Here is a 23,309-nt window from a genome sequence, read left to right on the forward strand (position 1 = left end):
TGACCTGGACGATAGAGTGGGCCGTTGTTGCTGGACTTGGCTCCAGCTGGTTCTCTCCAGACAGGATGCTGGAGCATCTAGCGAGAATCTAGCACCTCCTTGGCCAGTGTCCCTCTCATAGGTCTGGATGTCTTTGCCCAGCATGGGGTAATTGTGCCAGGCGGCCTTAGGTACTAACAGCTCTGAAGTCATCTAAGGAGCCTACAAATGAAGACGTCCCTATGAACAGAGAGGTAGCTTGTGGCTCGCCTCAGAAGGCGCCGTTGGTCACGCTCTGGATTATGTGTGCACATTTGCCCTGCCCGGCTCCAGTGTTCTAGACTCTGCTACCGAATTCCTTTGCTGCAGCCTGCCCAGCGCGAGAACTGTGTGAGGCAGTTGATGGCGGGAGTGTGTGCAGGAGATAGAGCATGTGTTGACAGTGGTCTCCAGTTCTCTGTCAGCTTCCAGGTAAAATTATACCAGTGCCCTTTCAGTGGGCAGGGGACAGTGCACGTCAGCTTCCAGCTGAGGAATCCACGTGGGTTGCCGACACGAGGAGGCAGAGACAGTCCACAGTCCATGAGGAGTGGGGCCTACACGTCTGACTCAGCCACGTTGAAGATCTGAGGACTAAATGTAGCCATGACGTCTTGCACTTTGCATCTCTCCAAATGTTGAATTATTGGAAACTGATTTATTTTGAAAGAAATGCCCTTTATCTGCTCTTGATGGTCTTTTCGTGAATGTGTTGAATTTAATACTAGCTCAACATTAAGAGCGAGTGTTTATAAACATAGTGGATGCCAGGAAGCCAGAGAAGGACTCATCTTTTGTCAGTTAGCAAGTGGACCCAGAAGGGTTCTGGAATAATTAGGTGTTCCCTCTGTGGGTGGGTAGACATCTTGGGGGGTGGGGGAGATGACCCATCAGGTGACAGATCCTCACTGTGAGTGCACAGGTCTGCCTGTGCCTGTTCCTGCTGTGAAATCTCATGACAGTTAACAAGCTGTGAAGATGGAGAGCTCCTGGCACCATGACAGCTCCTAGAGCTTGGGCAGCCCAGGGGGAGAAGTGTCCCTGGAGCCCATTTGAAGAGCTACTGCTTGGAGAAACCAGCATGCTCTTAGCCAAGAGCTGATTTAAAAAAAAAAAAAAAAAAAAAAAAAAAAAAAACCTTTACAGATTTGGATAGGCTCCAGCGAACCTGAAAATGTGGTTTTATGGTAGATACTGGGATGGACTAGATGGCCCCATCACCGGTACTGCTAATGTGACCTTCCTCCAACGGCAGCCACCAAGCATGTGAAGTCTCTCCAACAGGCTCGTGGGCACTGTAATCTGATTTCATTGAAATGTTTCATTAAAGTATTGCTGTTGGGGATTTATTAAAAATAAAAAACAAAAAAACAGCTATATCACCACGTGACAATCTTTCTTGAAGAGTTTCAGTGGGAAGTTGGCTTTGTCTGTATTAGACTCTTAATTGCCACAAGACACTCGCATAAATTTGGATGTTTACTTCTAGAAAAGTAATTGGGTATGCTTTTACTTACCGTCACTCTCGTAGCAGGAGCCCTGACTCTGTAAGTTAGTCTGCGTCTTACATGCGTGATGTAGCGCTCACCATGATCATTTTGCAGTTTGTCGTGTACTTACTAAGAAAAAAACATTCTTGCAAAGGAATTTTATTTATTTGTTTGCTTATTTGGAGATAGGGTTTCACCTAGTCCAGATTAGCTTCAAAGTTACTATGTAGTTGAAGATGACTTCCAACTTCTGATCTTCTGCCTCCATCTCACCATGCTCAGCTAAAACCTTTGAGAAAACTCTTTGAGCTTCCAGTTTCAACCGCAATCAGTTTGAATCGGACTTAACCTCCAGGCAGCAAGCATTTGAAAAGCTGTGCCCCCACCCCCTAAAAAACTTCAGAATCCAGTTACAGAAACACACAAAAACCCAGATGTCCCCAGGCACAAAGTTCTAGGGCAGTCTTGCCAGGAGGCCCTGAGGAGGAACACCTCCATTCCACGGGCGTCACAGGTACATTTACTAGAGAGCACAGAGTAGCTGTGTTTTGTGTCAGTGACAAAGAGGTGAGTCTTCAGGGCATTATGAAGGGGCAAAAATACCAAAAACAAGAACTACAGATCAGGTATCACCACTCTGCACGTATGTGCCCAGAATACCCTTCATGTATAGGAGAGTTCCCCTCCAGAAGTGCTCAGGACATGTAAAATCTGGAGGCCATGCCAATTAGATAGCAGAGCCAGACAAGCAGGAAGCACAGCCTAGACCAGGTGAGAAGATGAAGGGAGAAGCCTGCTAGGTGCTGATGCAAAGAAGAAGGGGAGGAGGTGGACGTGGTGGGTGACTGAGCATCCTGCCCGACGGCTGTGATTTTTGGTGTTTCAACTTGAAAGGAGTAAAATGTTAACACAAGGTTGAAGAGACTGAGTTGTTAACTGGTTCTTGCGTTCTCTACATAGTCACAGAGAATAATGACGAAGAATAGTAAGAACATGTTAAGCCTTTCACAAAGAACTGAAAGGCTAGTGGAGAAGAAAAATAGTGATATTTGAAAAGATAGCACCAAGCACAAGGACCCACGTACAAAGCTGGAAGTACAGGTGTGTGCACTTGTAACCCCAGCAGTGGTGAGAAAACGAGCTCCCTGGGGCTCACTGGCCAGACAGTCTAGATTAATTGGTAAGTTCTCGGTCAAGGAAAGACCCTGTCTCAAGGAAAGAGGATGGTAATTTTGAAGATGGCAGCCGAGGCTGTCCTCCAGCCTCCACACGTACACGCATGCTCATGTATGCACACGCACATACATAACCCATTAAAAGGTAAGATGAAGGGTAAATAGGAAGTCGTGGTGGCTTGAACCTGGTTGCATTAGTGACTGCGTACCAGCACTCAGGATGCTGTGTCAAGAATGAGGCTAACTTGGGCTAAAGCAGGCAAGACTCTTATTTCAACAAAGGAAAAAAAAACCTTTATATTAATATAAACGGGTTAAATACTCCCCCTCATAAATTTGTCAAGCTCACATACATACACCAGACAAAATTTTACCAAGGTTAGCCTTGAACTCCTGACTTAATGTGATTGTTTTGCCTCAACTTCCCAAGTGCTGGGATGACAGGTGTGTATTCTTTTAAAAAATTATTTACTCTTTTAAAAATTAATCTTTGAGATAAGGTGTCCTGTGACCCTGGCTAGCCTTAAACTTGCTAAGTTGCTGAGGAAGACTTGAACTCCTGACCCTTCTGCTTCTACCTCCAAGAGCCACTATTGCAAGCGTGTGCCACATGCCGGTTTATGGAGAGCTGGTGCTGGGACCCAGGGTTCTGTGCCTGCTAGGCAAGTGCTCCGCCATCAGAACTGCCTGCCTGCTCAGGTTTGGTTTTGTTTAGAAAGTAAAAATAACTTAGTATAATACTGCTAGGGGAGGGGGCACTAAAGTACTGCCTGCCTTTTTTTCCCAGCTTATACATGACAAAGAAAAGTTAAAAGCAAAGGGATAGAAAAAGATGCACCAAGAAAACACATAGCGTACTGCACAGTAGTTTAAAGTACCTGTAGCTGGAGGATCCTGCGTGGTGATGGAAGGGGCCATCCTGGGTTGAGCTTCATAGACATAGGAATCAGAAGTTGGGAGGACTAGGGACAGGGAGAAGGATGTGGTTATGACTGGGGCTTTTGGCATTCTCGAAAATCTCAGTGAGAGTGGAGAGGATTTGAACCATTTTCAGTGCTAAATCAACCTTGAATTCCTGGAACAAACCCATCTGGTTGCAAGATGTTACTATTGTGCTGCATTCAGCTTTGTTTTGTTTAAATTCTGTGTGTATATTCACAGACATGTTTACCTACAACAGCACAATTAGGAACTCTACGGTACATCAACAAGTGCAGAATATTCCAAACCCATAGAAGGAAAGTTTTACCAGCATAGACCAGCTGGGGCTATATACAGTATCAAAGGTCAAGACTGGAGCAAGTGCTTACAGGCAAACAGGGTGGAGTCCAGTAGCAGTAAGGCACTAGACACCTAAACACTCTCTCTCCCTCCCTGCCTCCCTCCCTGCCTCCCTCCCTCCCTCCCTGCCTCCCTCCCTGCCTCCCTCCTTCCCTCCCTCGCTTCCTCCTCTTCCTCCTCTCTCTCTCTCCCTTTCCCTCCCTCCTTCCTTCTTTCTATTTATTGTTTTGGAACAGTAGCCCAGGTTGATTTCAAACTCAGGATCTTCCTGCCTCAGCCTCAAAAGTTTTACTGCAGAATGACCACTCTGTCTATTTCTTGTCGTGAGACAAGGTCTCCTGTATCCCGTGCTGACCTTAGTCAGACTCACTATGTAGTTGAGGATGGCCTTTGCTTGTCTCCACCTCCTGAGTGCTGAGGTTAAAGGTGTGTGGTGCTATTCACATCTGTTTTTGTGCTTCGAGGTAAGGTTTTCTTTGTAGCCTAGGCTTGCCTCAAATCAGGATGCCCTTGCCTCTGTGTCAGTATTATCAGAATTGCAGGTGAATAGATACTAAAAGTACATCCTATCAAACCGGTAGACCACACCCAAAATTGTTTATAGCTAATTACCCTTACAGGGAGGTTTTTAATTTGTGTCAAAAAGGAGGTAAAAATAACAAAATTTAAAGAAAGTAGCCCCAGGGAAGTAAAGGTATCATGAAACAGGGCACAGAAAATGAACATAGAGCTGGCTCAGTAGGTAAGAGTACTTGCTGCACAACATGGGCCCGTGTTTGAGCTTTAGTCAGTAATGGTGAGTCATAGAGCCATAGAAATAGCTGCCCTAAAGGAGTAAGTTTATTATACTCACTGACCCCTAGAAATAGGAGGTATGTCTCACCATGCAGAACCACACAGGGAAGTACCAGGCACTTGGGAGGCAGACAGAGGGAAGGAAATGGAAGCAAGAACCTTGCTGTGGTTTCCATGGGAAGATCCAGGTAGGGGAGGGAGTATAGGATCTGGGGATCTAGGGCAGGCAGCAGTAGTCCTAGGCATGGACGTCTTGTAGAGTCTGGGTAGGAGTGAAACCCCGGCTGCTCTGGACATTGCTTTTCTCATGGCAGTGATTAATGCCTGATGAGCAGACTGAGGAAGGAAGGGCCTATTTTAGCCCACCATGGAGAAGAAGGCATGGTGTCAGGAGCTTGAGGGGCAGCCAACCATTGTACCAGCTGTCAGGAGACAAGGAGTGATGGGTGCCGGTGCTCAGCTGAACTTTTGCTTTTTTGCAGTCTAGAACCCCAGCCCATGGAATGATGCTGCAGACACTTAGGGTGCATCTTCCTACCTCAGCCCAATCCAGATGTTCTTTTATAGGCATACCCAGAATGACCAGGCCTGGAAGTAGCCATCTCTCCAGGGTTCACTGTATCAAAGCTTCGAATACAGAAAATAGAGGCCATGGTTGGTGGGAAGTGAGGAGAACTTGGTGCAGGCTGGCAGTGTACCAGCTGTTCAGAATTGCTGCAGCAGAGACTGGGGCACATGGATGAGTGCCTGTGCCTGACACATGGTCCTGAGAGAACTGGAAATCCACCCAGAAGAAAAATTCTGTGTCCTCCTCGCCGTGCACCAAAAGTAACTTGAGTTAGGTTGTAAACTTTGGAAAAGCTGCTTAGCCTTTAGTGCGTGGTCTATTTCCTTCTTTTGGTGCCCAAGAGAGATAAGAGTTCCTGACCACCAAGGCACATGCAGGTCCCCTGTCAGCACCACTGCTTCCTAAGCCAGATGAGTCTGCAGAAAGGGGCTTGCTGTGACTAGGTCACACAAAGGAACACTGTGCTGCAACAAACAAGAACCAGCCGCACTTCCCCAGGCTGATGTTGACCGAATCCAGCCAATCATGATCGGATAACTCGACAGACACAAGCAGGAGCCGAGCCGCCATTCACTGCCTCTGGGGCTGACTCGCTTGGCTTGTGGGGATGCTCTGAGTAGGCTGCAGATGATTCTTAAGTTATGGAGGCTTCCCATAAGATTAAAACAAGATGACTCAGCAAGTGAAGACACTCACCACCAAGCCCACACAGTAGAAGGCAAGAACCAACTCCTGTATCTAGTTGTCATCCACCTGTCCCAGGCATGCCCCCAAATAAATAATTAAATGTAGCAACAAATGTTTAAAAATTCTGAAAACAATTTGAATATGTCTGTTTTTAAATTTTTGTTATTTTAATACAAAAAGTGACAATCCTAGTACATTTATAAATGGAAAAATGAAGCATAACCATTTTGTTCCATTAATGAGGTATTTCACAAATAAAGTAGTTTGGAAATTGTCACTCGATGAGGACCACACACAGGACTGTTCGTGGCTGATGATCCTGAAAGTGCCCATCGACGTCATCTTCAGTACCTGTGTACAGCAAACCTGCTTATCCTGTCTCTGTCCCGGTCGCTGGTGGTTCTCTGCATCTTTGGCTGTAAGGAAGAGGTTCTTGAGTGAGTCAGAGGGGTACTGTCGCTGTCTGAGGGTAGCATCTTGTGGCTTGGCGTAGTAAAAGTATGAGACAAAACGTTACAAAAAGAAAAGCAGTTGTTTATCAGTTATAGGCAGTTTCCTAAGATGTTCCCTGTGTATATAAGCGTTATAGCCTCTAGGTGTAAGGCTAACATTGCCAAATTCCTCCTGTTGTTGATGTCATCTCGTGTCCTGACTTTGTAGTTGACCTCTCTCTCTCTCTCTCTCTCTCTCTCTCTCTCTCTTGTTTTTTCAAGACAGGGTCTCTCTGAGTAGCTCTGGTTGCCCTGGAACTTGTTCTGTAGACCAGCCTGGCTTTGAACTCAGAGATCCACCTGCCTCTGCCTTCTGATTGCTGGGATTAAAGGTGTGCGCCACCATTGCCTGGCTTGGAAGTCCAGGGTTTAAGCAAAGCATCTATCTGCCACTCTGGGCAAAGCCTGTCACAATGACGGGGTCACGGTGCTTTGTCCAGTCTAAGTTGTTTTTCTAAGTAAAGAAATATTTCTGTAGCTAGGTGAGGTGGTGCATGCCTTTAATCCCAGCATGTGGGAGCAGGTGGATCCCTGTGAGTTTGAGGCAAGCTTGGTCTACGTAGTGAGTTACAGAACCACCAGAGCTATATAGTGAAACCCTGTCTTCGAAAAACAAAATTAAAAAGCTTTCTATTTATAAGTCCTAATTTAACATGTATGCCTGAACTATGTACTTAAATATAAATATGCAATTAAAACAGTTAAATTAAAACTTTTTATGCATATGAATGCTTGCTTGCATCTCTATCTGCACCACATGCATACCTGGTGCTTACAGAGGTCAAAAGAAGGCATCAGATCCCTGGAATTATAGACAGTTGTAAACCACTTGGATCCTCAAAAGGAGCAGCAAGTGTTCCTAACCACTTTCTCCAGTCCCTATAATTTAAAAAAGTCACTACTTTGTTTTTATAAATGTATGTGTGGGGTGATACCGTGGAGGCCAGAAGAGGGTATTGGGCCACATGGAGCTGGAGTTAGAGGTGGCTGTGCACATAGGTTCTCTGCAAGGCTGGTGTGCCCTCTTAACTGTTGGGCCATCTCAGCAGCCCCACCATTCCAAATTTGATTTTCGTGCCTATAAGAGGATAGAAATAACGGATACATCCCCAAGATATCTTTAAAGAAAACATTGTAGAAACTTGGTTTCTTGTTTCCCCTTTCTGTCTTTGAGTAGCCCGTTTATTTTAGGTGTGGTAAGAGGAGTCATGGGAGTGAGAAGGGCCATTGTGGAAGTAGGAGACTAGCCTGAAGAGTGTTCTGTGACCTGGAGTGTGAGCCAAGCCAAGACCTAGAAGGAAAAGACAAAAAGTAGCTCATGTTTTCCCTTTTGGAAGCTTCAGGAGTGTTGTGGGTCATGGCCAGACACGTCTGTCCCCTTTGTCGGTTGGCATGAGTACCCTGCTGGTCCTCATTATGCAGTCAGACGCCAGCTGCTTTGCCTCTGTGTCTGTCTAGTACACACAGACACCCTGGCATCCCACGGCCACCACTGCCACATGCTCAGGTCTCCTGGGACCCGCTTCCAGGAAGGCCTGTCTGACACACTCCCCTGGCACTGGGCACTGGGGTTGGCTGATTCCACCTGTCAGGGTCCATGCAGAGTTGACTGTGGGCAAGAATAATGGAAGTGATGGAGATGTCCAACAACAACCATCTCTGTGAACTTGCGGATTATTCAAACACTTAAAAGATACGTGGTTGCGGACTGCGGTAGCACATGCCTTTAATCCCAGCACTCGGGAGGCAGAGACAGGCGGTTCTCTGTGAGTTTGCGGCCAGCCTGGTCTACAAGAGCTAGTTCCAGGACAGGCTCCAAAGCTACAGAGAAATCCTGTCTTGAAAAAAAACCCACAAAAAATAAATAAATAAAAATAAAGAAAGATATGTGGTTAAAACCATGGCTTTAAAATGAGGTCACAATATGTTACGTATGAGATTCTGTCCAGTTTACACAGAGTGTTCATACAAGGAAAAGAAACCAGATTACTGACCACAGTGTCTGTTTCATTCTCTAGGCTGTGATGGCTCTCCTTCCCCACTCTTATCCCCAGCTCCTACCTGTAGACCAGCTTGCTACACACACACACACTCAAAGAGCTTAAATATTTTTAAAATCTTTTGCTTGTTTTTGTTTTTCAAGACAGCATTTCTCTATGTTGCCTGTCTCGTCCTGGAACTGGCTTCATAGATCAGACTGGCCTTGAACTCAGAGATCCACTTACCTCTGCCTCCCGAGTGCTGGGATTAAAGGCTTCATCACCGTGGCCTGGCTAAGATCTTAAGGAAGAGAAAGCCCTGGGGATGATGTTCTCACTGTCCTTTTTAGGAACACAGAAACTGGGGATGTGTGCAGTTGCTCTGGAGACCACAGTCTGGCTTACAGAGACTAGGTGTAAACTCAGGACCTCTCCAGGACTAGCAAGTACTCTGTTTTTTAGCACAGTGTACCTACCCAGTGTTCACCTGCCTGAAGCACATTGTACGTACCTAGAAGGGCTCTGTCATTAGGGCCTGTACACATCCAGGTGCCCTCGGGGCTGCTCTCCCTGCTGTTAAATTCAAGGCCCCACATTGTGGCTGGGGCCTCAGGAGCAGACTAGCGTTGGAGAGACACCGAGGGATTCCCTGGGTTTTGAGCCTGATTGTATCCACTTAGTAGAGATGGCAATGATGTGTCCTTGCCGCAGATGTCAGGCCAGAACTATAGTAAAGCATTTGGTTATTTTTTCTAACTTCTTGGCCTGTGCCACACAGGAATGCTTGTTTTTCTTATCTTTCTCTCCAGGGTTGCGTCTGATATACCCTTGCTCAATGGCATGCTTTGGTGTCCAGGGAAACTCTGAATAGGGTGTAGACAGCCATGCAGGGTTGCTTGTTCGCTGCTGGCTCAGCGAAGCTCTTGGTCTCTTCTTAGCCGAGGCCTGGAAGATTGTTTTGTGGGAGGCCCCTGAGAGCTGTATACCCATCTCCTTGTGCTCTGATGAGTGGGTAGAACATCTGTTTGACGGTGGAGTGAGGTAGTTCGCTGTATGGGGTCAGATGCTAATGTCTCTGCCACTGTCTTTCAGTGAACGAGTTCGCAGTGATTAGGAAGAAGTTCAAGTGCCCCTACTGCAGCTTCTCGGCCATGCACCAGTGCATCCTTAAGCGACACATGCGCTCACACACTGGAGAGCGACCCTACCCTTGTGAGATCTGTGGCAAGAAGTTCACTAGGCGAGAACACATGAAGCGACACACTCTGGTGAGTGCAGGGTGCTAGTGGGGCATGGGGGCGGGGCACTTGATGCACTGGCTTAAGATGTCCTGACAGGCAGCTCAGGAGGAGGGTGTAGGGTACCCAGGACACCCCCCAGCACTATGTGCCTTTCAGGGGCGAGCGTAGAACAGAAGAAGGAAAACTGCCTCTTACGACATCACTGTGCTTCTCTGCGGGGACTCCAGGCCTGTCTGAGTACAGGGTCGGGTAGCACATCACATGCTGTCCACTTGCTGGCCTCAGCCGCTGCAGAGCGTATACCGCCATCTGCACTTTGATCTGCCCGTTTATATCCCTGCTCTTGTGCCTGGCTCTCAGTACCTAGCATGCCATTTTCAAGTGGAGGGTTTGAAGGATGAATTTGTTTGGCCAAGAGATGACAGAAGAACTTGTTCAGAAACAGGTAGATTGGTTCAGGTAAGATACACCAGCAAAGTCAAAGTCAAGCAGGTATAGGCAGTTCATGGCAGGCTGAACTCAAGGAATTGGAGCCCTAACAATGAACCAGGGCTTGGGGAGGGGCACATTTAGAGGAGAGTGGAGTTAGGGGATCTCAGGTCATCTTCCATGTGAGAACTCACTGCCAGCTGGGCCACTCCTTAGTTCATTGACTGATTGCAGTCCTGGTAGACGTCCCTGCAGGTGCTTGTCCAAAGTTAGTGACTCTGAGGATCTACCTGACTTGCTGTGAGCAGAACCCAGCCCCTGCCCTAGTCTCGGGTCCTAGCCTCTGTGTGCACAGCCGCTCATAGCTGCTTGAGGTCTTAGAGCTGGATTTAGATCTTTTTACCAATGAGGCTTAGTCAGTAGAGTACTTGCCTCGTGTGCGTGATGCCCTGGATGCAATCCCTAGTACCATATCATGGTGTATTCCTGTGATACCAGCACTTGGGGAGTGGAGGGAGAGTATCAGAAGTTCAGGGTGAAGACATTCAGTTGTCTCAGTGGATGCCTCCCACCAAGTCTGACAACTTGGGTTTAATCCCCAGGATGCACACGGTTGGAAGGAGAGAACAGACTTCCGTGGGTTTCCTCTGTGTGGACAAGAATGGTGCTGGTGTGCACGCACACACATAAATACAATAAATTAAAAAAAAATATTCAAGGCCGGCCGGGTGGTGCTGGGACTTGTCTTTAGTTCCCAACACTCAGGAGGCAGAGGCAGGTGGATCTCTGCGAGCCAGCCTGGTCTACAAAGTGAGTTCCAGGACAGGTACCAAAATCAAGGCCATCCTTAGTTATATAGTGGATTAGTGGATTCATGTGATCTTGTCTCAAGAAAAAAAAAAAAAAGAAAATACTTTCACTAGTTTTGTGTTTGTTTTTGTTGCATCCACAAATATTGCTTTACAAACTTACAGAAAAATTTAAGTGGGATGCTGGCACCTCCACCCAGCCTTTCCTATTCAAAGAGAACTGTCTTTTTTTTTTTTTTTTTTAAGCTCATAGGTGCTGAAAAGCCTTAACAGTGTGCATTGCTGCCTTTTCTTGAGCAAATCACACTCACTTTGTTTGAGGTTGGGTCACTGTGCCTGCTCTTCATCATAACTTTCTAAAAATGTACTTAAAATGTGGAAGCTTAGTGTGGTAGCACGTGTCTGTAATCCCCCATTTTGGAGGAGGAGGCAGGAGGAGGATAACTTCCATGCCATCCTGTGTGCCGGGGTCAGTTGATGTTGATGCTCCCTATGTCAGGGCTTGCTTGAGGGAAGGGTCCATATAGTTTAATCCTTTAGTTTCCTTGGGGTGCAGTCTTTGAAAAAGTGGAGCCCTCTGCATTAGAGGCAGCTCTGAAGCCCAAACCACCATGTTCACCACAGCAGTATCTACTGCCCTGACTTTTTTTTGGCATGCAAAGCCCCTCCAGGAACCTCATAGGTGGAGACGATGCTGAGAGTCGTCCTGGTGCACTTTCCCAGGGATCAGGAAGGAGTGGGTTGTACTGCGCCATAACGACATCAAGGGGCTTAGCAGCAGAGCTACAAAGCCCAGACATAGAATCACAGGGACATCTTGTGTTGTGTTTATAGTCGGGGGACTGGCAGATTCAGAAAGGGGCTTAGCAGCAGAGCTACAAAGCCCAGACATAGAACCACAGTGACATCTTGTGGACAGTAGTCGGGGGACTGGCAGATTCAGAAAGGTGAGTCACTTGCTCATGTAGCCTGTTTTCTGGCAGGTCCTGGTGGCAGCACAGGAAGGAAGGAGTCGGGAGCCTAGGATCTGGGCCAGCTTCCTACCCTAGACTGCTGAACCGAGAAGAGGCCATCTGTGTATGGCCTGGGGCTGCCTGGCCAGGGATAGCTATGGTCTCCTCTGGGTTCCTCATCCTCCAGTTTTGAAGCTTAGAGTCAGACCCTAGATATAAGGAGGCGCAGTGGCTCTGGCAGGCTGAGAAGGCCACGGGTACTCCACAAGTCCCATTTACCTTGTCCTTGCTCATCTCTAGGAAGGCAATTCTGCACTGGCCAACTTTGTAGATAGAGTACATTGATTCCTATGCACACTTCCTCAAGCTCAGGTCTCCTGGGTCCCTTCCAGGAGCTCCAGGCTTTTGTCTTCTGTACTTTCAAGGACCTTCTACTGAGTAGGTGTCTTCCAGCCAAATACTACAATGGACAGGGCACTGCTGTCCCTGACTGCCATGTCTCTTCTGCAGACCCTGATTGCTAACCTCTGTCCTTGCCTTCCAGTTGAGAGAGCAGGACAGAAGGAGCTGCCCCTTTTAATTGGAAACAGGTGCATAGCAGCCAGGCTAGGGTTCCACTTCATTACCCTGCTGCCAGGTTCCAGTCTGCTTCCCATCCATGCTGACCCTTCTCCCTCTCACTTGGGGCTCCCATGCAGCCCAACCCACCAGTCTGTCCTGGACTTCCTGGAAGGCAGATTCCACTTGCAGCTTCCAATCATGGTTGTGTATGGGCTCCCTGTCCTGTGCACTCAGGTGAGCAGTGTTGTATTTAATTCCGTATCACCCAGGCTGCTGGGCCAGCTGCTCCGCCTGTACAGAGCTAATGGCAGCTGGGCTCCAGAGCTGCTCTAGGGATCTGATAGGAGCCCCTCCTCCTGCCCTGCAGGAAAGTTTATAGGAAGGGTTCTTCAGGCAGAGGAGGAGTATGACAAGTGAGAAGTGTACCTACATACCATTGAGTGGGAGAACTTGGATATGGATATGCTGGGACTAGCCCAGTTTGTAGCTGAGTGCATGACGTTGTTTACCCTGGTGCCTATAGCATCCCCTTTAAGTCAGGATGATTTACTGTCTCTAGTGATACTGCCCACGTTGGCTCCAGATGGATGTCCCCTCCTTTCCCTGACTGGGACTGTCCCTCCTGTGTCTCTCATGGCCTAGTAAAGATTGCGCTCCTCACTCCAACACCGCTCCACTGACTGTTCTGTCCCTCCAGGTCCACAGCAAGGACAAGAAGTACGTGTGCAAGGTGTGCAGCCGTGTGTTCATGTCTGCAGCCAGCGTGGGCATTAAGCATGGTTCTCGTCGTCATGGTGTATGTGCAGACTGTGCTGGCCGGGGTGTGGCCACACCGCTGGACCATGGTGGAGGTGGTGAGGGCTCTCCTGAGGCCCTATTTGCTGGTGAAGGGCCCTACCTGGAAGACCCCGACGATCCACGAGGGGAAGGCGAGGAGGAGCTGGGTGAGGATGAGGATGAGGACGTGGCCAAATGGAAGGACGACGTGGGCTTGGCACACGAGGACGCGCTGCTGGGAGATGACAAGGATGACGAGGACTCTCCACAGGGGCCGCACAGCCCCTCTGGGGAGCCTGAGAAGGACTTTGCCTGGATCTCCTAGGGGCTTTGCTCTGGTGGGCAGGGTGGGTGGTGTGCACCTGTGTGTGTCTTAGTGGGTCTTTACTTACCCAGGAGCAGGGCCATGCTGACTCCTTGAAGCTCTTCCTTCAGGCCTTCCTCTGGCCTGTAACCCTCCCCCTTGCAGAAACTGGTCCTTTGAACTAAGAAGTGAGTTGTGACTCCAGAGATGGTGGAGCACTAGGACCGAACAAAGTGAGGGGTACAGTGTAGGTTTAGGAAAAGGGAGGCCTACTCCCACCTGCCCAGGTATTATTAATGGAGTCCCCAGCGGGTGTGTCTACATGTGTGAGCAGGGCTGCACCAAGGCCTGGGCATGCTTCCTCAGGGTATCAAAGGAGTCCTTTGCTGTGAACCTGGCTAGGAATGCAAGATGCCTCAGTGACCAGGTCAGGGTCAGTACTAGTTAGGGTCATGAGGGCGATCCCCCAGCCCTCAGGTCTGAGTAGGTGTTGAGTTCTGTTTCACCCACAGCATTGCTCAGTCTCCTTCCACTCCGTCCTCTGGCAGTCAGGTTATGGGCGATGGCCCTGTCACTTTGTCCTCTTGGTTCCTGCTGCCCCGTGGCAGCTGGTAGAATCTAGTGGGCATAAGCCCTGCAATCCTCTTACCTCCAGGCTTTGGTGCTTAACATAAAATGGCTGCAGATGCCTCTCTGGAAGCCCAAGGCTCCAGGTGCTAACTCTGTTGGAAGCAGCTACCCAACCGGCAGGCCAAAGGGGAAGAAGGCTCTGTTCAAGAAGGGACCTGTGGTTGGATGCTTTCCCCGTTCAGGCCCACATGGTTGAGTTGCATGGGCCACAGCTCTTCCTTCCGTGTGCACTTTCTTGGCGAGCCCCGTTGTGCACCCTGAGTTCTGCCTGTGCCCTTGCTCACCCCTGCTTGGACCAGACAGAGCTCAAGCTCCTGCCTTTGTTGCTGCTAACACTGGAGGTGGGTGTTCCTAGCTGCAGTGTGCTGCTGACGCCTCCCTGCCTAGGAACCAAATTTTAAAGACGTCAGAGACATTTTCAGGTGGTTACTACAGGTTGCTTTGTTTCAGATTTTTTTTTTCACTTAACAGGACTCTGCACAAGTGATTTCATTTAACTCTTCAAGCCCTCTTCCTGTTATTTCTAAAGGTGTTCACACTTGCTCTGTGAAAAGTGTGGGCTTAATTTCTATGGCTCTGAGGCCCAGAGAGGCACCTGTCCACGTAACCTGCCGGATACAGATGCTGCAGCCTGCCCTCTTCTTGAGGCCTTTTCTAACAAACCATGAAACATTCCATCCCTCACCCACCTCATCTCCCAAAGGCCCACTGAACTGCTGTTCAGTGCATCCCCTGGTGAGCTGCTGATGGGCTAACCCCACCCTGTGCAAGGGCTCATCAGGCTAAATCATTAGGGCCAGTTAGAGGATTTTGGTTTTCCTTTCTCAAACACTAAGTCAAATGGCTTTTAAACCCCCCCCCCCACACACACACACTTCTGTTCTCACTAGGTAAGTAAGCGGAAGCCCCATAAAATGAATTTAGGTCCCAGTGGTTATAAAGAGCATATGTCACCTGGTGACATTGCCCAAGTACCAGCGGCCTGAGCTACAGAAGGATGCAGGGCGGGCCCTACAGAAGGAAGGAATCACAGCTTTTGTTTCAAACAACAGTCAAGAGGAAAGGGGCCAGGACTCTACAAGAGTGTAGGAGCCATTGTCTGAAAGCTGTGTCCTCTCCACTCCCTGCCCTCTCCCTCTGAGGCATGCTGGTTCTGGAGTACATTTCCGTCCAGTGTGGCAGCGTAGCTAGACCCCCTTTCACCAACAAAACTCCAGGTTGAGACCCTCTAGCCTTGCCAGGCCCCCTGAGGGCTCCCAGACTTAGAACTTCCTCCCTCTTTTACAATGCCTTTTCTAAACACTTTCTTATAAAATGCATTTGGAAACTAGACCTTTGCTACCACTGTCTCTGGGTTTTTGTATCAGTCCCTACTTCTCAGGCTGCCCTGCCTAGGACCCAGGACCCCGGCCCACCTCCCAAGGCACCTGTGCCTCCACTCTCAGGATGTCTTGCTCTGACTGGCCTCCCTTCCAGACTTGCCTTTGCTGGCCTTTCTGGGGTTCCCTGTTGGTACCACGGGGCACTTCCTTAAAACCAGTACTGTACCAGAAAACTGAGGGTCCCAGTTCTGGTCCCACCACCTTCCAAGTGTTTGCCATGTGGCAGGCTTTGTTCTGGCTCAGTTTCCAGTTGGAAAGTGGAATTCTAGAGATCCAGATGAACACATCCATCTCAGGAGGCATGGAGGGAAAAGACGTATGTATTGAAGTTTTTTTTTTGTTTTTTTTTTAATGTGACTTTTTTTTTATTCAATGTTCAAACTAATAAATATTTTTTTATGAAGAAAATGTGTAGATTACATTTCACATTTTGTATTTTGTGTGTGTGTGTCTGTATTTTGGTGTTTGTAACACCAGAGTGGAAAATATATTCCATGGGGTGGGTGGTGTTAGGGTTGAGGTGGGAAAACAATATGATTTTTGTACGGGTCTCTGAATCCTGACCAGTTTGCATATTTGAACTCTGAGTTTTGGGGAACAGGACACTCCTAGGACTTGACAGGGACCTAACTCAAAAGACACAGTTATGTTTCCAATTTTTCACATTTTCCTTTTTAAAAAACCTGAGGAAATACAAAACTGGAACTTTTTGCAATATTATGAAAGATAATCTTACTTTGGCTCATCCTATGATATGTACAACTCCTAAGAAAGCCATAATGGTGGTATTATTTTTTAGATTCTATTGTGTTTGTATGTGGCTCTTTTAGAATCACTTGTAGTGAGGGTGCTGTGTGTGTGCTTTTCTTATTTATTTATTTTTTAACATGCTTTCAATCTGTCAACAAAAAGTAAAAAAAAATGCAGTGTTTGAAGATGGTTGATTTTTTTTCTGGGGATAATCTATATTATATTGACTTTATATTAATTATTATAAACCTGTGTTTGTACTGAAGATGTGTTTAATATTTGCAGAAGGCTTGTCATAATCAGTTGGTGGGGTTCACAACACCCACAGAGAAGTAAAGATTACCTTCTCTCTAGCGGTTCTTGCGATTCCTTGTCTGCCTCGGTGTACCAGGTTGCCTGTGGGTTTTCTTTCTGTGATGGGATTAGTGTAGACATTCTTGCAAAGCGATCACTTTAAATAAAATGGGAAATTGCTGCTCCATGCAGACGCCTCCTGTGTGGTTTAAATAGTACCCTTCCTTGGACCCCAACCTGAATGGAGCTAGCCCCCAGCCCCTATGCTTATCATTCATTTCCCATTTTTCTCCTAGTTCCACTTCTTTCCCCAGGAGATAACATTGGTATCTGGAAAACAAACAACCCCCACAGTTTTTAATTTTTCTGTGGTATGACCCAGACACAAGACACCTGAGCTTAATTAACATGGAAAAATGTCAGCCCCAGTCTGGCCAGGAAAACTATCTTTAAATGTGGGCAGGAGAGTCCTCCCTCTGACACCCCCCAGAGGGCAACTTAAACAGGCTCTAGCAGAGCCCACTGACATCTTTGACGAGTCTGTGAGTGACAGACAGGGAGCCAAGCTGCCCCTGGGGCCAAAAGGACAGCGTGCAGTTAGGGTTTAGTGCAGAAATGCTGGTTTCTTCCAGGGTACTCTGAGTACTCGTCAGTCCTCCACCTCTAGGAGCCAAGGCCATCAAATCCACCACAGGTTTGCTGTAGCTTCAGGCTGGAGTGGGAGAAAGGCCAGGCAGCTGCGTCATGGATGGGCTCAGTCCAGGAAGTGCTGGCAGGCTGTGCACCACAGGTCCCTGTGGTCCCTACAGTACATTTTCTGGCACTCCTTGGCATCACCCCAGGGCTTCCTGGAGGGCCCGTGTAGGGGGCATGGAGACTTGTCAGCTAAGACCTTTACTGCCTAGTACATCCCAGACCCTCAAACAACACGTACCTTGGGTTGGCCCCAAGCTCGGCAGGCAGGGCTGGTATGTAGGCCTGGGCCTCAGTGGGCTGTGGCTCCAGGTGGATGGGGGCCCACCAGCTCTGAAAGGAGCCACAACCCCTTTGTATCTCTCTAGAGCACTCTGAGACCTGCCGCCAATGTCCATCTGTGGCCTCACCTTGCTGGTAGGCTTGGTCACTGGCATACCTGTGGAACAGCTGAAGAGCTGAGCTTGGGAAATGGAAACACAGTTAGGGGCTGTAGCAGGTTGGGAAGAGCTCCATATGAGCAAAGGTGAGTGGGGTGGAGACTGCAGGAGACCCTGGGTCAGTAGTAGTCCTCCTCCCCTTCACTCTGCTCTGGCTCCGCCTGTCTCCTGCCAGGAACAGAGTTGTCAGGCCTGATCCCACCCTAGCCAAACCCCCAGTCCCACTGCACCGCAGGTGCACCAGGTGGGTGTGTTTCTCCATCCCCGATGGAGATGCTGTACTCGGCACCTTTCCACCTCTCTTCCGCAGACACTGGAACGTGACCTGAATAAAGCCCTGGAGTGATGGGAGCCCAGGTCAACAGTCACCACCCAGCCCAGCCTACCCCCGCTGTTGCTTCTGCTGCTGCTGTAGCTGCCTGAGAGATGAACCAGGGCCTCCTTCCATGTCTGCAGGGACATTGCACTTAGGAGCTCCGAAGACTCAAGCTACTTTGCAGATAATGCTCCTGCTGGTTCTCTCCAAGTCCCTGATTTTGAGTTGCCACCTGTTCAGGTGAGCCTTGTGGAGCAGGGGCGCCTAGGAGAATTTGGCCTTGGAGACTTGGAGAGAAGCTTCGCTAGCCGAGGAAAGGCAGGAGTGCTTGCTGCATGGCCAGGAAGCAGCATGGCCAGCAAAGTGGAGGTGCAGTTTTGGCCTCAGTGAAGGGCACTCAGGGTCCAGGTGTCTCTTAGAGAACTTGAGACAAGCTTAGAAAGTGCATATTAGGTTTGGGGGCATTGCTTGCCCCATAGAGAGGCTTGGTGGCTTCAGTATCCCGGAATAGCAGAAGTTCTGGACCCTGTCCATAGTTGGGCATAGATTTCTGAATCTCACCTGGGCTGCTGAAGGTGACAGAGGGGCTGGTAGACAGGCTCGTAAGGGCTGTAACAGCCATGACCTCTTCCAGCTGGGCTTTTCCTGGGGGGGTTCTGGAGATGAGGTCAGGGGTCAACAAGTGCTCTAGGCCCCTCCCCAGGTCCCCGCACACATTTGCAGCCTGGACACATGTGGGCATCAGGCTGCAACACTCCACGTTCTGGGTAGGAGGCCTGGCTTCACCCCCAGCTCAGGTTGCAGAGCTGGAAATCCAGGAACTATAGAACAGGATCGGGATCCACGAAAGGCCCGAGTTCTCCATAACTTGGGCTTTGTTCCGCAATGGCTCCTTCAGACCCTGGTGTTGAGCAGAGGTCCGGCCCACTAGAAGGGGTGAGGCCAGCTATGGCTCAGACCTTTCTGCTAACACACATTAACCATGGTTGCGCAATAGCAACCGTAGGTCAAGTGCCAGGGGAGGGTTGGGTGGGCTAGGAGGGCGGAGCAGCAAGCCTTTGGCAGCAGTTAGGGAGATTGTGCTCTAAGCACAGGCTGGTCCCCAGGCCCTGGGGGGGCTGAATAGTCAGCCCCTGGTGCACTGTCAGGAGTATAGAGCTGGCAAGTGGGGAGGTGGAACCTGGGGACCCTGACTTGTTCTCCACTGAAGTCTTCAAAGGCTGCCATCTGTGCCAGCATCCACCTCTCATCAGTCCCACCTCACCTCTTTATTGGCACCGGGATGTGCAAAGAAGGCACTGGGAGCCGTGTTGAGGCTCAAGAATTGGTTCCCGAGGCTTCATAGCCTAAGGTTCCTGTGGCTCTGAGAACTCCAAGCCTGCAAGGTCACCACCTATAGAAGGACCCTGAAAATGGGGGTGGGAGGGCTCCGTGGAAGAGTTGGCCTGGAGACCCCAGACTCTACCTCAACTCTGCTTAGTGTCCCGCTACCACACCAGATGCAGCTAGTGTGTACCGCATGGCCCCGCCCTAGCCCCGCCCCCTGCTCCCGTGGCGGGAAGCCTTTGCTTGGTCTGTCAGTTTTGCTTGGCTTGGGATGGGGGTGTGGGCACACGCAGGGACACACTCACATGCCGATGCAACACTTCCAGCTGCCACGCCTTCAGGGCCCAAAGTTTGTATAGACCCGATGCCCGTCTTTGCAGGGAAAAAAAATTGGCAGTCCCCCTGCCCACCGGTACCTGCGGTGGCGTGGCACTCTGACTCAGACCCTCCGCACTCAGGCACTGAGTCGTGATCTGCAGCCCACTGGATCTGGGGAGGCTACGGACGGACTAGGTCCTGACCCTCGGAGTGGGGCGGGTGACTTTCACAGACTCGCCAGACCCAGTTCCTGGGCGCACTCAGCCTCCACGGGCGTCCGGAAGCCTACGTTACAGAATTAAGGCTAGACTTAGCCTGATTGGGCCCCAAATCAGGGCCAGGTCGGTCGACCTCCACCAGGGATCCGACCTCGACCCGCGCCATGCCACTGCCACCGAAGCTGCTTGACTACATCCCCCTACGAGCTCCGCCCCACTGCGCATGCCCATTGGCCCTCACATGGCAAACACCCCAAGTGGTTGAGCTTTGCCTTGCAGGGGCTCCAACTCAGGCTAGTGGAGGGGTCAGCTCAACTCCCGGCTGACAGCCTTGACAGCCTGTGCACGCTGCAGTCCAAGGGCTGGTTTTCACAGCGCACTGAGCTATCAGAGCTGGGAAAGGTCTGCGCCTTCCCGGCCGGCCTCTTGGAAATAGGTTATTCTTTAATACTGTACTGTCTACCTCTGCCTACTTACGTAACCTCAAGGGATGGTGGCACAGGCTCCAGGAGGATCTGAGGTACAGATCCCATACTTTCAACTGACCATGATGTCCCAGACTCTCCAGCCTGGGAAACCTTTCTTCCTGCCCACAGACTCAGGGGCCAGGAAACAAGTATAAGGAAACTCTCCCAAAGATCAGAAAGGGACATCTATAACCCCTTCGGAAAACTCCCACTAGAACCATTCCAGCTTTCAAAAAAAACAAAAAAAGCAACTGAGAGCCAACCTTATATGACAGAGATTTAATTAGGCCACAAGGACTGGACCTGAAATTTGTGCTGTGAGCTGTGGGGGGTGGAAGGACACAGGAGGATCTGCAATCAAACCTTGGTACCCTTACTGTGTCAACGCGTGTTAATAAACAGGATGTGAGGCGCAGATGCTCAGGGGCCCATCTCCCTGATGCTTTCATACACATTTTCTAAGGGATCATGGTTCATATCCCGGCCCCTGAGAGTGATGGCCTCATATTCCACATCACTCCCAAGGGCCACAATTCCTCTCCCACCCTGGGGATCCGGCTGATCTGTGCCAGGTCTTGGGTCTCTCCTTTTAGGCTTGCAGACCCTGGAGTACAGGAGATCCATCTGGAGAGAGGAAGCAAACCCAGGGAGGGCTTGGCATTGTCCTCTGCCAAGGGTGGGTTCAGTCCCATCTGCCCCTTCCCTACCCTACCCAGGCTCACTTTACCTGAGTAGCTGGGATCACCTTAGCCTTCTCCTGCAATTCGTGGTAGCCCTGTTCTGTCTCTTTGCGCTTCTGGATGCAGGCATACTCGGCCCCAGGCCCAAGCTTGGCACAGCTAATGGTCAGCTGTGTTCCAGCCCACACCACAGGGCTGGCAGCCAGGCTGGCCCTGGGAATTGCAGCCAGTCCAACATTGGAGTAAGTGGCCTCAGGGCTAGTTGCAGGGGCAGCAGGAGGGGCCCTGGGCAGCTGCCGAGGTGGGAAGGCAGAGGGGATTACCTGAGACCTGGTGCTGCCCCTGGATACCTCCAGCCAGTGTGGATGTAGGAGATCCATGCTAGCAGGCCGTGGGGCTAGGGATAAGATCAAGGCAGAAGTCACTGAGAGGCTAAGGCAACAGGACTGGCCCCAGTGGGCCAGCCCTACATATATGGCCTCCCAAGGAGCTCACCTATGCTGCAGCGTAGGCCTGGGCGAAGCTCATGCAATCTGGTGTCAGACTTGCTGAGGGAGCGGATGTGGGCCTGTCTCAGTAGTGACTAGGGGTAAGGAAGTCTGGTTGATTCCCTGATGTCCTTGCCCTGACCCCAGGGATAATCTGGCACTCACCATTTCCACTGGTATCAAACTGCCCTGCAGCCCAGTTTGTTGCCTCTGAGCCCGCTTCCTAGGGGCAAGAGTGCCGTTAGTCCAGTGGGCAGAGGAAGGTCCTGGCCCAGGCCCAGCATAGACACACGTGCACAGTCATACGTGGAGGGGGCAGACACAGCCCCAGGCACATACCTGTGGCAGGCTGTGCACAGTGCCCACAGCCAGAGGAGCAGGGAGAAGCACCCCAGGACCCAGAGGGCTAGTGGGGCTAAAGGCACTGGTGGCCTCATCCTGTAAACAGGGAAGGGAGACCTGGGGACAGGAGAGATGAGCTCTGGGGGCTGCCTAAGGGACCAGCACCTGCAGCTCCACTGCAGCCCTCGCCCAGCTGGTGGGTTCTTCCTCCCTGGTTGACTCAGCACACCGGAAACCCCCAGGCTTTGCATCTTTGCCCTGCCCCATGGGCACCCACCTTTCCTTCTCTGGCTAGGGTTCCTGGTTTAAAAAAAAAAAAAAGTGAAGCTCTGTCTACTCCCTTAGTTATTAGAGATGGAGGAACATGGTCAGGGCAGCTATGACCCGGACAAGGCTGTACTCACTGTAACTCAAACCCATCCGCTGGGGAAATCTCTGACATCACTCTGACTTTGAGCCACAGACCACAGACTTCACCTCTGACCACCACTGCCCAGGAGTGACCCCTTGTGTCAGGTGGTGTTTCTAGAGTACTCACTACAGAAGCTAAGCAGTTGGGGGGCTCGTTCAACAGGAGGAGCTGCTACGAAGGCCAAGTATCCCCACCCTATCCCTCCCTTCCCAGGATCCCTGCTTTTCCTGGAGTTGCCCCTAGAAGAGCTGATTAGGTGCTCACCCCAGAGTTCAGGGTGAACAGCCTTCTGAGGTGAGGGCCTGTCTGTTCAAGCTTGGAGTGTAGGCATCTTAGACAACGGGGGCCCAAACTGACTAACCTGGCTACAGCCAAGTCTCAATGGCGTATCCAGGCTGGGTTCATCCCTCCCAGATCCCAGGGCATGGAGAAGTCTGGGGACTGGCCGAGGAGGGAGGACAGGGCAGGCACTTACCAAGGCCACCGTGGGGTTGCTGCTTGGCCCTGTCTAGGACAGCCAGGAAGGTCTCTGTGGGCTGCTGGGGAGCTCCACCTCATTTCCTGTGTCTCTGAGCACCTCCCAGCAGCCACACGGCTCTTGCGCAGTTGCTCCCATGATCTCTGCTCACCTCCTCACACCTCATCCTGGCTGTTGCCATCGAAAGGCAACTATCACAAAACTAGCACCGTGCCCTCCGCCCCGATGGAGGTGGACAGAGCCCACTTAAGTCAGGCCTGCCTGCTTTCATCACAGACAGTGTTCCCCAAAGGTTTCTACCTCACACACCCTACCTGTTTGTGGGTACTGGGCACTGAAGGGCCACTCCATGACCTTACTCACTTGGTCAGAGAAGAGAGAAGAGGAAAAATCTCCTCTCTTGGACTCTTGGACCTTGAACAGAGGCAGCGGCCTCATCTGGGACCCCCCCCCCCCCAGCCTGCCTGTCGGTTGCCAGGACCTACACAGATCCATTTGTTCCCAGAGATCCTGAAGC

At 50.2% G+C, this 23,309-nt stretch overlaps 2 protein-coding genes across 3 annotated transcripts in view; one reads left to right on the top strand and one right to left on the bottom strand.

Moving 5' to 3' along the window:
• The window catches only part of Zbtb46 (zinc finger and BTB domain containing 46), a 68,491-nt gene extending 51,701 nt beyond the window's left edge, over positions 1 to 16,790 (top strand). Inside the window, exons 4-5 of the mRNA XM_041641902.1 lie at positions 9,577 to 9,752; positions 13,175 to 16,790. Coding sequence (XP_041497836.1) covers positions 9,577 to 9,752; positions 13,175 to 13,579 — 581 coding nt within the window. The 3' untranslated portion in view covers positions 13,580 to 16,790. The remainder of the gene's footprint in view (positions 1 to 9,576; positions 9,753 to 13,174) is intronic.
• A 3,880-nt stretch (positions 16,791 to 20,670) lies between these two features.
• On the bottom strand, positions 20,671 to 23,176 carry Lime1 (Lck interacting transmembrane adaptor 1). Of its 2 annotated transcripts, XM_041641822.1 has the most exons (6): positions 22,790 to 23,176; positions 21,900 to 22,019; positions 21,726 to 21,783; positions 21,568 to 21,655; positions 21,120 to 21,469; positions 20,671 to 21,016 (listed from the first exon to the last, which is right to left on the bottom strand). In XM_041641822.1, exons 1-6 carry the CDS (start codon positions 22,870 to 22,872, stop codon positions 20,813 to 20,815), a joined length of 903 nt encoding a protein of 300 aa, XP_041497756.1. In that variant the 5' UTR covers positions 22,873 to 23,176; the 3' UTR covers positions 20,671 to 20,812. The 2 variants fall into 2 exon arrangements, with proteins under 2 accessions (XP_041497756.1, XP_041497755.1); XM_041641821.1 differs by lacking the exon at positions 22,790 to 23,176 and having other exon boundaries at positions 21,900 to 22,490.
• Positions 23,177 to 23,309: the final 133 nt, after the last annotated feature.

This window comes from Microtus oregoni, unplaced genomic scaffold, assembly GCF_018167655.1.
Source record: "Microtus oregoni isolate MIOR12 unplaced genomic scaffold, Mior012 000071F_ref0000514, whole genome shotgun sequence".
NCBI lineage: Eukaryota > Metazoa > Chordata > Mammalia > Rodentia > Cricetidae > Microtus > Microtus oregoni.